Consider the following 15,701-nt stretch of genomic DNA (forward strand, 5'->3'; position numbering starts at 1 on the left):
TAATTCATAATTACCAAGTCTGGTTGTCCGAGAACCTCCAAAAAACTGTTTTGTTTCTGTGTACTTTTGACTGTGTGCGGGGTGGGGGTGGGCGGGGGTGTATTAGAGCTGCATGTAACCCCTGGGAGTTTTTTATTATTATTATTATTATTAATGCTTTTTGTTTTTGTTTTTTTGTTTTTGTTGTTTTGGCCGTAGTAACATAGAAGCACAGATCTGTTTTCATATGTATGGAGTCAAAATAGGAAGTCCTGAGCAAATTAAATATTCTCAGTCAAGTATAGATACCTGAAAATTCTACAGGTGTAATGATTAATTTATTTGATATAATCAATTCACAGTTGATAATGATATTCCTTTTTTAATTTAAAATTGTCAAAATCCTCAGAATTTCAGCTTCTGAACTGTAGATACTGTCCAATTTTGGTGGTCCTTCATGAAAACAGACTATCTTTGAGTTGAATCAAAATATTTGCTTTCACTTTGGAACATAATGATCAACGTTTTTGTCTATTTTCCGACATCATACGGATCAAATCCAATAACTGAATCATAACTAATGTTTGAGTGTATACTTCACTGTCCATTTTGAATAATGTCCTATTTATGAATGGAGTGATGGGTTCATCTATTGAATTGTTTATTTAAATAATTTTAAGTTGCAACCCTATTCAAGTAGAATAACTGTACTTGGTTACTTGCCACTACTGACGAAAATGGGCATGCCCTGTGTGAGACGACAGCTTGTAATGTTTGGGTTCGCCTTTGCACTGGTCTGGCGTTGGCCTCCCTTCCTGACCTTGGTCCAGATGAACATGTCAGTCTCATAGAGTCACCAACATAGAGTAGCTCCTGTTTTTAGCTTGAGCCCGCTAGCGAGGAGGGGAGGGGCAGAGACAGCCTGATGACTGCAGCACGAGCGTGGCCTCCCCTTCCTCCTGCGCAGGACACGGACGGCTATTTTTAGGGAACGGGGTGCCGGGAGTTATTTTTGGAATTTGTAGCGGCAGCTCCCGCTCAACTAGGGACGAGGGGAGCAGATGTCTGAGAGGTGCCGGCCTTTTCTCTGGGATAAGGTGGTTAAACCCCCACAACTTTTTTTGGCCTTCCAAACTATCAAGTTAGTGGTGCAGCTGCTTGTGCTCTTTAAGCGACGCACAAGAAAATGGCCGCGTCCACGCATGAAGACAATCCGGCTGTTTGTGTCCTGATGTTGCCCCTTCCTTACCCAGGACATCAAACGCACGACTATCTTATGACTTGAAGATAATCCTTCTGACTGAAGTGTGTTATCAATAGGACTGTCACTGTATCAAATATTTTAATAATATATTCTCTTGATGAATGATTAAAAAAAATCATTGTTTTTCTTATTGCTGTTTACCTATTATTTATTTGTTTTGTAATGATTAATCAGCCAAGCCAAAGAAAAATTCTTAACCAGGGGGCTTGTTAATTTTTTTGTGTCACTTAATGCATACAATAATAAAGATATGAATTACAAGCAGAGTGTTTGACTGTTTTACAATACTTTCCTTAAATGTCATTATGTTGAAATGTGTTAATGCGTTAAAAACACAAACACAAAAGCAAAACAAAACCACTCGCAAAAATCAACCCCAAAATTTGGCAGATTTGTTGCTGATTTTATCCATCCATCCATCCATCCATCCATTTTCTTAACCGCTTGCTCCTCACAAGGGTCGTGGAGGTGCTGGAGCCTATTCCAGATGGCTTCGAGCAGTAGGCGGGGTACACCCTGAACTGGTTGGCAGCCAATCACAGGGCACACAGAGACGAACAACCATCCACACTCACAAGCACACCTAGGGACAATCCGGAGCACGCAATTAACCTGCCATGCATGTCTTTGGAATGTGGGAGGAGAAGACCTTGCTGATTTTAATTAAAAGGATATCTAATGATTAAATTGGCTGGCCAATTAATTGTTTGGGCACTTGGTAGGAGTTCCACGCGTGGTCATAGAATAAATGAAACTCGTATCTCAAGGTGGTAGTTTAGGTTGTGTGCTTCTGTTTCAAGCTTGTATGTCACATACTCTCACTCGATGCTGCTTTTAAAGACTTTTGTATGTCCGTCTAATTTCATGTTTCAATATCTTGAAGCAGATACACTCGTACTGCCTTGTGTATCTAAAGCTCACTAAGTGCATTGCTTTAAATATATCAGTGTATACTTTAAAAGCCATTAGGCTTTGCAAGATACTAACAACAGGAATTGAAATCTGTTTTCTGATTGACTAGCATCCATTTTGAATGTTTGTGCAGCATGGTAGAACATTTAGAACTTTCCAGGGGCATAATTACAAAAATTGCAGATTGGCTCTTAATGGGGATCTTAAATTCTCTCCATAAATTTCTTTTTTGGTATTTTGACCAAAATTCCCCTAAAAATACTGAAAATGTTCCACCCCTTTGCAAGCCTAATTCTCAATATGTAAATTGAAGGAAACATGACTATGCTTCATCTCATCTTGTGATGCTAATTAATTGTGCTGTCGTCCGGTTGATCCAGTGGAGCCCAAGGTGTACGTGTCGGCCGGGCCCGCCGCCCTGCTGGAAGGCGAAGGCGAGTCTCTGGTGGCCACCTGCATCGCCGAGCGCGGCCTCCCCGCCGCCGAAGTGTCGTGGGAGACGGACCTGAGCGGCCGCGCCGAGACGCAGAGGCGCAACGAGGCCGACGGCACGGCCAGCGTGCATGTGCGCTACATGTGGAAGCCTCAGAGCGCCTCCCAGGGCGAGACGCTCACCTGCGTGGTGCGCCACCCCACACTGGAGAGCGACTTCCGCATCCCTTACAAGCTCAATATTCACTGTGAGTCACATTTCACGTCTCTTTTAACACTAGCATAGCTTGGTCGCTGCTAACGTTAGCACTGGTGTCTGTAAACATGTCGACATTAAATGAGAGCAAAGGCGTTGACCATCCTTTTCAAGAACAAAAAAATGAACTGATCATTTCATTCCAAAATTGGACAGATTTGTCCACCTCAAGTTTTTATAAGACATTTTTATGTCAAGTGCAATTTTTGCTGCAACTCTATTACATGTATTTAAGCACCTTCAAAACATGTTTCAAAAATATTGCTAAATAAATCCTTTTATTTCAATCAGGGCTGGTCGATTATGGAAAAAAATAATAATCAAATTATTTTGGCAATAATTGAAATCACGATTATTTAAATGATTTTTTTGGTACAAAAGAAGAAAATGTTTAAGCATTTAAAAATATTAAGACCAATTAAAAAAAAGAAACACTAATTATATACGTTTTTGTTTGTTTATTTATTTAAGTTGGCTGGAGTGCAGCATGTGCACTGTGCAGTAGGACATTTTTTGGTACAATACAAGAAAATTTATAAATGTAAAAAACAAATATTTTGATAAAATTAATACAAATAAAATTATTTGAAACACTATAATAGTTCCTTTTGAATGAATCAAAATGTATTAGTTATTTTTAAATTTAAAAAAGGTGCAAATGTACAAATTTAAAATACTCAAATTAGTATTATTTTTTTTAAAACGATTATGCTGATTTTGTTATTGTGGAATGTAATAATTGAAATTGTAATTGAATTTTGCTAAATTGCACAACCCTAAACTCAAGAGTATTTTATTTTAGTATCATTCCATTATCATAACAGGTAATGAATTAGCAAATGAATGCTAGTGTTCAAATTGCTCCTGCGTTGGTGCAAGTATAATAGCAGGAGTGTGGTTAAAGATAGGCTGAGGAAGGCGGTGAGCCTAGAAGTGGGGGAAAGTAAGGTTAATACAGTCACAAGGAGGCTTTGTGGCCCAATAAATCATATCCGAGGCACAAGCGAGGGTTTCTTTTAAGTGCAAAAGAAGCACAATTTCCACGGCGAGGCGCATGACGGGTCAGTGGGCGAGACAGGCCGAGATGTCCTCTTTCTTTTCTTCAATGATGACTCGCTCATTTGTTCTCCGGAGAAATCAAAATGGGCAAAATTGGATCTCCGAGTCTGTTTGCTGTATTTTATTACAGCTGTATATGTGGGCTTCAACCAGGACGTGTACCTCCGTTTGCTTTTTGGTTTTGAGGAATTTATTAGTTGTATGTCTTGAGCTCCTCTTTTGTTTTCGGCCCATGTGCTTCTTGTAATATAACATAATGCACATTGTCTTTTTCCCTTCTCGAAACGCTTGTTGAGCGTATGCATAGTCTCAAATGTGCTTTGGTCAGCATATAAGCGTGCTTTTGTTGAAGCCAACTTTTGTTCTGCTTTGTTTTTCCACAGTTGCACCGATTGTCCTCATAAAAGGGGAGGAGAAAAACTGGTATGCCGGACAAGCCGAGGTGACGTTGATCTGTAATGCCCAGGCCAACCCCCCCGTCCGAGAGTACACATGGGCCAGGTGGGTGTGCGATACATAATGGAACAAGAAACACTACTAATGGACAAGAATTGCCAAATTACTACGTCGAACTATGATCTCAAGACACTTGATAACATTTCAAACTTTTACATTACCCTAAATATTCGTACCATACTGATGATTTGATTAGAGCAAAAAAAAAAATTTTAAAAGCACCAGAAGTGCGTACATGCAACCTAACTTCCACTGACAACCTGGGCTAAACTTTAGTCCTCCCGCCATACAACGCTTGTCTCTTCGGTTACGATGTATCATCATTTCAGCATATTCCCTTGACACAAATTTGCGGGCAACCTTCCTCTTTAGACAGGACTTTGGCGGCATCTGACTACATTTTGGAAAGAGCAGGAAGTGCTAATAATTGAGTGTTTCTGCTGATCGGCTCCTCAGGAAAAAAAAAAAAACATTCAATAGGTCAATCTGAATAGCCAACCCTGAATATACGCGCTTTTACTGTAGTTACTGAGTTATTTGTCTTTGACACAAGATCCACCAGCTGTAGGCTGTGCTTTAAATAAAGCGTCCATATGTCTCTTGCATGCGAGGGAGTCAGACCTTGTGGCACTCTGTTGTCCTCTGATGTGAAAACGAGGCTCATGGCGACCTGACAGCAGCGGCAAAGTCTCGCCTGGTGAAACCTTATGCCCAAACAACCCCCAAGACTCGACAGGACAGACAAAAGCTCTCGTCTTCTGAGTGTTTTTCCAGACTTGTTTTTCTTTCTTTTTTTTTTATGGAAACGTCTGTATATCATCGCATTAGTCCAAATAAAGTGTTTCCTGATCTTCTTTCAATGACGTCACACGTTCTTGCCAGTGGCAGTTGCTTCAACGGCTTATAAACAAACTATTCCATGTCATTTGATCAAGACTATAAAAAGGGACATTGTATAATATTGAACATTTGTATGTAAATATGTCAGATTATTCAATCACTTTATGCCACCCGGAAGAATCTTGCTCACTCTTGTGTTGGTACACATTCTAAAAATGTCCATGTCTTTGATTTCTTTCTTTCTTTTTTTCTTTGATTTTGTCCCCAGGTTGGACGGCCCAATGCCAGACGGTCTCGAAATCGTAACCAACAGGTTTGCATTCACGCGTCCCCTGGAGCTCAACGACTCAGGCGTGTACCGTTGCGAAGCCACCAATGATATCGGCGTCCGCAGCCAGGACTTGTCCCTCTGGGTCCAAGGTAATAAATGTCCTGCTTCTGAACTGCAAAACGCCCCATCCGAGATACACTTTAAGGATTTTCATGACTCTGTGGATTATTTCTAGTCATCCTCATTATTCCTTTTGTGCACATTGGTGCTGATCACAAACAACTGTCGACGAATAATCATGTTGAAGCTCGCGGGTTCCTGGCCCACCTCTTCTCAGTATTTCAGAAGGGAAATGTACAGAACTCGCGCACTCACGTTGGCCAAATGTATTGGACTTTACAGTAGGTGACAAGTGGACTCTCCATTGTGCAGTGCAGATCATCCTGATTACTAAGATCCCGATCGTGATCGTGCGTGCTGTTGGCAACAGGTGTAAAAGTGGCTTTTACACTGCTGGTTTTCATGGTGGAAAATTTGGCGCAGCACTGCAAGCATAAAATAGTTTGAAGTGATGGAATTGGAAGTGTTAGTAGAAGAGACAAACAAAACTGTGTTACTGACAAATCTCTCCATTAATTATGGGGTAGTCAACAAATGCAAAAAAGCTAATTTTTTTATTTGACTTAGCACATCTCGAGTGTGTGGGATTTGACGTCCCATCCTGCGCAACATAGTTGGGACAGCAAACCCCAGAAAGTGCTCTGGGTGACGTTGGCACCAATTGTGAAAGTGCAATGAAATTACCCAGATGCAATGAGTTTTGTCATGTGGAATATGGCATGACTCCTTCTTGTGAGTGCCAGATTTAGACCTTTCAGTGGATAAACGATATATTGCAGTAAATTTTGTTTCTGGTATTTAACAAATGTTTACACAAGTGGAAATGAACAGTTCTCATTTTGCCTTTGCAATCCTCCTTGGCCAAATAACTTGGAGTCATGATTTTACTGCCTTTTACATGCAACTCTTTCAAGACTCATCCGCAGTTCATCTTGGCTTTGACAATCTACATTGCATGTGCTAAATGAATCTGTTGCCCCCCGGATTGCGCAAAATGAATAGTGTGGCAATTTTGCCCGTTTTTTTCATTTGCAATTCTGAACGTGCCAGCTAGCAGATCGGCTTCTACATCTGTTTGCAGAAGCAAGCAAGTTTGCATACAGAGGTCTTTATGAAAGCCGGTCCAAAAGGATTTTATGCGTCGCAAAATTTTCAAGTGTTGTGGTTCAGGAAAAAAAACTTGACTTTATTCTCTCAGTGACGCACTTAAGTTCCCGCTCAACTTTGTTGGAGATGTAATGAATTACGTTGACAGATTTGCAGATTTGTGGTAGACTCCTGTGCAGTCTATAAGCCGTGAAATGTTCCAGTGTAACACTGCGGAGCCGTTGAGTGCCGCGTGTCGTGTGTAAATGTCAACGAAGGCCGCAGACTGGACCGTTCCTGGACCATCCAAATGGTTTTTCCTGATTGAGCTTGTATAAATGGCGGAGATAAATCCTGAACCTGCATCCACATGTGCGCTTCCTGCACCGGGGCCCCGCGTGGCCACTCGGGCCGGTTCATTATTGCGAAGTCAGGGCCAGGGTGTGGAGCCTGAGAACTCTCCTTTTTGTTTTCATTCCTGCATCGCTCCTTTGTAATCCCTCTCCAAACAAAGCAACCGCTGCCTTTTGGTTCCCCCCGCCCAGCCCTCCCCCCCCCCGAACTCCCCACCGACCGCTCGGCTGTGGAAAGCTCTGGACGCGCCCCAAAAAAGCTGTCACGCTTCATTTGTTTACAGGCCCGAGCCAGTCGTCGTCCTCCGAGCGAAAGCACAGCTGACGGACATCCCGTCCAGGAAAGACTCTGCAGGCCAATTATCTTCAAATATTAAGACTTGGGGCATGCGGCCTCTCTTCCTCCCCCCGTGCTGGTGATCCTCCCCTCCCCCGCTTGCTGTCGCTGTTCTAAAGTCTTGCTGGCGTCAGATGATCAGCTACGCGCTAGCAGATGTTCGTCATCCTTGCATACCGCTCGGGTCAAATTTGAGACCTTTTGACGTTTGACAGCAATAAATTATTCTTTCACATTGACATTTGATTTCCTAAAATAAAGATAAAAACATTTTCAAATTAGCACCATTTGTTAAATCAAGGACAATGCGAATGATGGTACCTTGAAATTAGATTGATGCTCACGCTCTGTATATGGGTATGTCACATTTGTCAGTCACCACTCAGGATAATCTTTGAGATTTCCAAGAATTGGCCCTCTGCTGACTGTGATTGGAAGAGATAATTTCTTAAATCGGTCAGATTATCGGGACTCCACATCATAGGGTAGTTCCTCGAGAATCTGTTGTAGACGTTAAGCAGTCAGCGGGCGTTTGAACGGAAGGAGGGACAAATGATCAAAAAGCATCCCGATTATATCTGCATGTGCCCTCCAAACTACAGGATAATCATTCAGGAAAGAATTTTAGACATGTAGCAGTCGGAGACATTGGACAGTGACCTTTTCTGAAATTGATCTAAAATGGGTGACAGATGATCAAAATCATCTCGTTATTTGTGTCCAGGACAATTAGTCAGTTTGATCAGATGGGGCAACAACTTTTCTAAATCATCCCAATTATCGCTGTGTGTTTGTCTTTCGAGACACCCGACAAGTGAAAGAAACGACATAATGATGAAAACAAAAGATATCAACTAAAGCGTAGAAGGTGCGTGACATTGACGTATGAAGCCGTATCGGGCTGCTCGTTGGCCTGGGGGGTGCTTGTGGTCAAAATGGGAGACGCTCACACCCTTAGCGTCAGCTGCCGTTTTGTCCAACTGCTATCAGCGAGTAAGCCACCTCTCCCACCTCCAGAGGACAAATGATGGATGGCTGCTCCTTCTCCCGTGACGACCCCGCAGCAGGGTTAGGAAGACGCGGGTGGGTGGCGGCCATGTCCTTTCATAACCTCTTTGTCCAATTTTTAGCTATGCTGTGCGCAAAACACAAAGACGTCCGTTCAGTGTCTCGGCTTTTCTTGCAGTGCAGCATTCAAGTGAACGTTTGCCCACGGGACACGCGTACGTCTGCATGACACGCATGAAGACAGTCAGGCTATTTTTGTCCCGATTTTGCCGCTTCCTGACCAAAGGATGCCAAATGCGCTGTTTTTTGTTCTGTAAGGTCACACGGGTGCATTACTAAACTTTTCACAATGATGTATTTATTTTTTTGCCCTGATTCTGAATCTGCCCTCGTTTTTGCTCTAACACATCAGGTTTTCATAATGATAATGATAGTAATAACAATGATAAGGCTATGTAATATTGTAATATATTTTTTTGTAAAATTAATGAATTATGAAGGGTAGGTTCAGCAACAGGTGACTTTTTTTTTTCTGAAATTTCAAAGCTATTAATTACGACCCACGATGAAATTTGTATCACGCAAACTTTTCTAGGTTAAACTTAAAAATAAAACGTGAAAATATCTCAAAAACCCAATTGGCAAGAAAAAAAAGTTGACATTTTTAAAAGTCACGGTGCTCAGTACTAGAAATAATCCACAAAGTCATGACAGTTACAGTGATGCATTTTATTTATTAAAAAAAAAAAAAAAAGAAAAGAATTAAGAAGGTTGCCACATGAGTGTGGTGGAACCGGAGAGACACAGTTTGAAATTGCTCATGTGACTGTTGGCTTGTCGCTTGTGACATAAACACAAAAGTTTAATTTTTTCATCTGTACTCGTACCGTCCGCAGAACCCCCGTCGACCACGGCGGCCCCTGTGCCCACCACCGCCGCCCGGCGTCCCCGCGTCCCCGCCGCCGGCACGGCGCGCTCCCCGTTGACCTCGCCCACACTGGCCCCCGTGCAGGACGGCACGCTGGGCGCGGTGGTGGGCGGCGCAGTGGGCGGCGCGCTCATCCTGGTCCTGGTGTTGCTGGCCGCCTGCGCGTGTTTGATGCGCAAGCGCCGTACCTTCCGTGGCGACTACTATACCAAGCAGTACCTTGGCCCGTCGGACATGCAGAAGGAGACGCAGATGGATGTCCTGCAGCCGCACGAGCTCCAGGAGGTTTACGGAGACAAAAGCAACAAAGGCAGCCAGGAGCTCAAGGCCAAACTCTCCGGGGACGTCATCTACCCCGACTACAAGGAGCGGACCGGCGACGACTGGGGCGAGCGGGAGGGCGACTACTACGTGGAGCGCTACGGCGGCCCAATGACGCAGCACCCGTGCGGGCCGCCCGTGCTCGGCAACGGCTCGCCGTACCTCCCGGACGACCGCTGCAACAACTGCGCCGACGGCGACTACGTGGCGCACGTGGACGGATCGGTCATCTCGCGCCGGGAGTGGTACGTTTGAGCACAAGCGCGCGCGGGAGGCCGCTTTACATGCACAGGGCCGGGACGCCTCCGCCGAGATGCGATTGGCCGACGCTCGGCCTCCTCAACGCTGTCGGCGATGAGATGCGCTCTGAAAGGGAACGAAAAGGAGGACGAGAGTTTCCTACACACTACTGAGATGTGCCAACAGTCGCACAAACGTCAAAGCCGGAGCGACACTCTGGTGACCAAACATAAAATGACACCTCGCACGCTCCCCTCCATTTTCTGTGACCCGGCTTGCCACAGGAACTGTTCTGTTCCAAACCTCCTAAAAATGCAATGAAATATTGTCCCACACTCACCTCACCGAAGACCAGGAAGGATGTTGAGCATCTCCACTGAGTAACAAACAGAGTGCAGAAAAAAAATCGGACAAATCGACTTATTTGTACTTTGTTACTTGCCAGTACAGGTATCATGAAACAAGTTTGACACCTGACCTACTACGCCTTCCCCATTTCATTTGCCAATTATTATTATTATTATTATTATTATTATTATTTTAATTTTTTTATGGCAGCACATTGGCTGACAGTTTTGAGGTTCTGTGTTTGAATCTGTGCTCTGGCCTTTCTGCGTGGCGTTTGCGTGAGCCACATTCCAAATTTGCTCGCTTGAAGACACAGAAGTGTCGGCAGGTGCGAATGTGGTTGCTGCTTGCTCCGTGACCTGATGACATTTGGCGACCGGTCCATTGTTTGTCGTATGTACCCTGCGATTGGCCAGCGACCATTCCGGGGTGCACCAAAATTCCGCTCAACTCGAAAGTGTCCGTCGTTGTGAATGGAAGTCTGAATGCTTGTTTGTCTGTGCCCTGCCGTTGGTTAGCAACCAATCTGCTTTTTTTTCCTCCAGCAAATTGATTGCAGACTCCAAGTTGTTTATATGTGGCGACCAATCCAGGGTGCACTTCTCTCCCAAAGTCATCCAAGCTAAAGTGAAGACCCAAATTACTCCTAAGTGTGAATGATGCAAGGTTGTCTACGTGCGACCAGTCCATTACTTGATTATATATGTTCCATGACATTGCTTTGGCGACCAATCCCTGGTGCCCCCCACATCTCCTATCAAGTCATCTTTGGTAAGTTGAAGACCTCTCATATGTCTCTATGTGTGAATGCAAATGTCTATTTGTAGATATGTGCTGTTTTGGATGGCGACCAGTCCATCATGTACTATATGTGCCCTGATTGGCAGGAGACCAATCCAAGGTGTCCCACACCTCTCAACAAAAGTCAGTTTGCTTAATTCAAGCTCTTCGACTCATTGAAGACTCTAAATTGTCCGGTGTTGTGAATGCTTGTTTGTCTAAATGTGCGCTCTGATTGGCTAGCAACCAGTCCCAGGGTCTAGCTTGCTCTCGTCAGCCTCATGACGATGAGCATGCATGAAATTAGAAGGCCGTTTTTGATGTTTGATGGAAAGTGATCAAAGTTGCAGATGATTTGTGGTTTTTGCGGCCGTTGCCATTTTGTGCTCCCATTAGCCTCCAACATCGCCCCAAAAAAAACTTTTAAAAAAAGAAATCCGGGGAAAAAAAAAAAAAAAGGACACATTTGCCTAGAGGAGTAGGACGAAGATGTCTTAGCGGAAACATTGTTAGCCACTGACATCAGCGCTCACAGCCGCTCCCGCTCATCACGGAAAAAGTGCACGAAATTGGAGAGGGGAAGACGTGTGGAAAAGTTCCCCAAAAGAGGAGGAGACTCCCTCGCTCTCTCTCACAAACGCGCACGCTCATCAAGTCCTCAGCAAAGCACTGACATCATCACTTGTGAGCTCACACCAACTTTCACTTTTTTTTTTTTTCCTTGCCATCCAACGTGACTTGTTTAACCCTTGCAACACCGTTGATGTCAAATTGGAACAAAACACAAACAAACTACACAATTTCTCCGTCTGCTAGCTTAATGCTAACACATAATACAAAATGCCATAGACAGGCTAACAAGTAGCATCATGTGGCAGCAAGCAACACACAAAGGCAAATTCAATTTCTTTATCCTCCGTAACAGAAGGAGCCACAATCCTTCAAACTTTCCACACGTCTGAGTGAGCAATCATGCAAAGTCCGTGAGCATTCCTTGGACCACGCTGAGCAGCATTTGACATGCTCACCTGAGATTGTAACAAGATGAACGTGTTGCTGAAATCAAACCACCTCAAATGGATAGATATTTGGACCATGACTAAAATGAAGCCGAGTTTAAAGGGCATGAAGCAGAATTCAGAGTTTTTGCACATTTGCGACCCCTCTGGCGAAACGTGGAATGGACCCCAGCGACGTGCACACGGCCAGGAGCATGCGCGACTTTTTGGGCAAGAGCAAAACTCAAAGTTAATCGAACAAACGTAAACACGGAGCACAACGCCTTTTTCATAGGCTTAATAATGTCTACAGAGGTAAGAAAGATATTAATCTTCAAGTTACTTTGTATGTGAAAGTCACTTTGAGTGACAAAAGTTTACGTAGTTACAACCTTCCAAACGTAAATAGTGCATCCTGTGAATCCGATGACATTGAGGATAGTAGTGCGTTGCTAATATGTCCAAGTGCGGAGACATTAGTTAGCGACCGTGTGGTAGTTTTATTCTGCACTGCTAATCATAAATAGACCCTATCGTATTTTCGTTACGACGCCTTACTTTTTTAGCAAAAAGTCAGCAAGCTGTGGGTCCCGTTTCATCCCCAGGATAGCTCTTAGCTCTCTCTCCACCTGACAAACGCTGCTCCTATATTTATCCGCGTCCTCCCTTGACGCTGGTCTGAAAGTTTTTTACTTCTCTTTGTCTTCTGTGGAGTCTCCACAAGGGATTGAGACGTATCGGGTGCAGGTCTCTTCAAGTCCATCTTGAATAAGCTGCCCTGTCCGTGAAGTTGCGTGAACAATCGCGAAAGCTAACAGGGACAATAGCGTGTACGCACATGACGTAATGCTCAGAGCAAAAGCTAAAGTTACCGGCCCGAACGCTCCAACATTTTTTCCTTTTACAGAAAAATAGGGGCAACAGTCATTGTGCCACAGTCGTGCCTCCTGTCCATTATACAATTCTGAAAACATGTGCAGGTGAAAAATATGGTTATTTTAACACTCAAATTTGAGTCTTGCATCGTGTACCTTTAAGGATTTGATGCCACAATTTATGTGCTGAATCGAGGTGGCCATTTTGCCACTTGCTGTCCATTGAAAATGACATCACGTCCTTTTTCCGTTATGAAAAGTTTTCAAATGAATCTTGACAATTTTGAGTCGGGCAAAATGAAGCGTGTAAGAGTTTAGTCGCTTGGGCGGGAGGCATTGAAACACATGGACCATGTGTTGCATCTCCACCTCTTTGGGGTTTTGTGTTGCCGCTTGTGGGCGCGTCCCGGCCCCGCCCTCGCTGAGAATAAACCGCTTTAATGTCTCACACGCCCGCAAAGGGGGGAGCGGCCCTCACCTCAAATCTCCAGCTTCCAAAATGGCTCCTCGGCACATCTGCGCTCTTGAATCGTCGTTACCTCGTCGGATGTTTCAGTCGGGCAGGCGGAAACAACTTTGATGTGTTTCGGAAGGATGAAGGACACACTGCAAAGAAAATTGGACTTTGAGACAAATGTTGGATTTGGCACAGAAAAAAAGCTTTTGAAAAAGATTTATTTTGACAATTTCAAGAAAAAGTTTTTTTTTCAAGCTGTTGTCAGGTCTTATTAAAATAAAAAGTTTTTTTTTTTTCTAAGAGGTACTAATAAATGATTTTGATCGTATTTTATCAACATTAAATAGTTATATTTTTGCAATTCATGTTTTTCAAGAAAACAATTGGCTGCTTTTATTTCAGAAACAAAGTAGAAATCTTGTGACAGTCTGGATTTTCTTTGTTTGTATATTTTCAAACAAAATTTCACTTCAAAAACAAATTTTATAAATTCAACTTGAATTGTGGGAAAATGACACGTAATTGAAAAAAAAAAATTGTAAAAGAATTTCGTTAATTTCCAGACTATAAGCCGCACCTGATTATAAGATGCACCCAGTACATTTCTAAAGGAAAAAGCATTTTGTACATACATAAGCCGCACCTGACTATAAGCCGCATGTGCCCACATTGAAACATGAGATATTTACAAAGAAAGACGGTACACAGAAAGAGTTTTCAAAGATTTAATAATATACTTTAGCTTTTCTTTCCAAACAGTGCCTGTGACGTGGCAGTAACACAGCAGCAATACGGTCGTAACACAGCATTAACAGGGCTGGTTAAAAATAGCATACGGGTAAAAGTCACTGAGACTTCTTGTATTTGCCATGATGAGGGTCTGTTCATGCTAATTTTATTCATGCACAAAGCGTAAAGTTACATTAAACTTGCGTCTTCCTCGACACATATATTCCACCTGTCTCACTCTCACCTTTTCTGCTCGAGCGCCCCTGGCGGCCATTAGAGAAAATGCATAAATTAGTCGCATCACTGTATAAGCCGCAAGGTTGAAACCGTGTGACAAAAGTCGCGGCTTATAGTCCGGAAATTACGGTTCTCATTTTATGTTAAAAAAAAGGACTTTTTAATACAGGTTTTCGTAATATTTGCGTATTTCGCCTGAGAGAAGTACATATTCTCAAAATAGACTTGTTCTTGTTGTGTAGTTGGAATGTGGTGGTCATTGTGTCCTTCCTCATGACGAATGCAAAACTTTTGGGGGATTTCGTATGTGACGAGCATATTGCGTGAGGGAATGTGCGACATTTGCAAGCGCCTGTTGCTCACCTCCATCAACCTTTTACTTCTCGCTGCCGCCATTTTGTGTAGCTAACACTAAAATGTGAGTTAGCATCAGCCGTTGCGGCCGACTGCTAGCACTAAGATGTTAGCTTTGCATCAGCTGTTGCGACTGAACGCTAACGCAAAGATGTTAGCTTAGCATCAGCAATTGTGGCTGAATGGCGGGTGCCTTATTACATCCATGAGATTTTAAGTTAGCCAACGGGACAAAAGCTTGTTTGCCTTGCGCATTTTCTAATCGGACGCGTGTAACTAATTTTGTTACCGAGCGAGCCAGCCAGCCACATTCTTGGGAAATATTATCTTGTATATAAGCTGGCTTTTTTTTTTTATTGTATGTGTAATATTGAAGAGTGGATCATTTGTTGTCGACCAATCCTTTTGTACAGAATGTTTGCGCTCTCCCGGGAAGCGGAGATGAAAGAATGTGTGGCAAGGTTTTTGGTTTTGTTGTTTGTCTTTTTGTTCCATTTGTTTGCAATAAAAGTTTTTGACCTTACCACACGTTGGTGCGTGTCCTCTCGTCACCTTTGCCGTCGCTCACTAGTGTTTTAAGAACTGCGACTTAAGAGAATGAAGTCTCCTTTTTGTCTTCTTGAGTCACCATTCACCCACAATGTTGACTTTGGTGACCACTCGTCACTCATTTTCTTGCTGCGTCCATTGAGGCGCTCTTCAGCGGGATTTAACAGGATTTGCCACCATTAGCAGTCCACTCGGTCACAAATTGGTGGTTTAGGCCACGTGGATTACTTTTGGGGGAAAAGTTGAGCGCCCCCCCCCAAAAAAAAAAAGGTTTTGGGGCACAAAACGTCAATGTAAATAGAAACAACTTTTTACCTTGAAGAAATACGGGTAAAAAATAAAAATACATTGAAACATTCTAAGGTGGCACCTTGTTGGGTCTTCTCTAAAAAATAGCTTAGTGACGGTGCATTGTCACTTCCGAGGAATATTGATTTGAAAAGGTGACGACAGACAGATTTATAGAAGTGTTTGTATATGATACCGATTTGGTTCCTAATTAATGTGAGTAA

At 43.2% G+C, this 15,701-nt stretch overlaps 1 protein-coding gene across 2 annotated transcripts in view; it reads left to right on the forward strand.

Annotated features, from left to right (window-relative positions):
- nectin3a (nectin cell adhesion molecule 3a) overlaps window positions 1-15,163 on the forward strand; it is a 36,153-nt gene extending 20,990 nt beyond the window's left edge. For both annotated transcript variants that reach the window (XM_077541992.1, XM_077541993.1), the window contains exons 3-6: window positions 2,536-2,835; window positions 4,286-4,403; window positions 5,467-5,618; window positions 9,270-15,163. In XM_077541992.1, the coding sequence (XP_077398118.1) occupies window positions 2,536-2,835; window positions 4,286-4,403; window positions 5,467-5,618; window positions 9,270-9,877 (1,178 nt within the window). In that variant the 3' untranslated portion in view covers window positions 9,878-15,163. The remainder of the gene's footprint in view (window positions 1-2,535; window positions 2,836-4,285; window positions 4,404-5,466; window positions 5,619-9,269) is intronic.
- The last annotated feature ends 538 nt before the right edge of the window (window positions 15,164-15,701 follow it).

Source organism: Festucalex cinctus, chromosome 13 (genome assembly GCF_051991245.1).
Source record: "Festucalex cinctus isolate MCC-2025b chromosome 13, RoL_Fcin_1.0, whole genome shotgun sequence".
Taxonomy (NCBI): domain Eukaryota; kingdom Metazoa; phylum Chordata; class Actinopteri; order Syngnathiformes; family Syngnathidae; genus Festucalex; species Festucalex cinctus.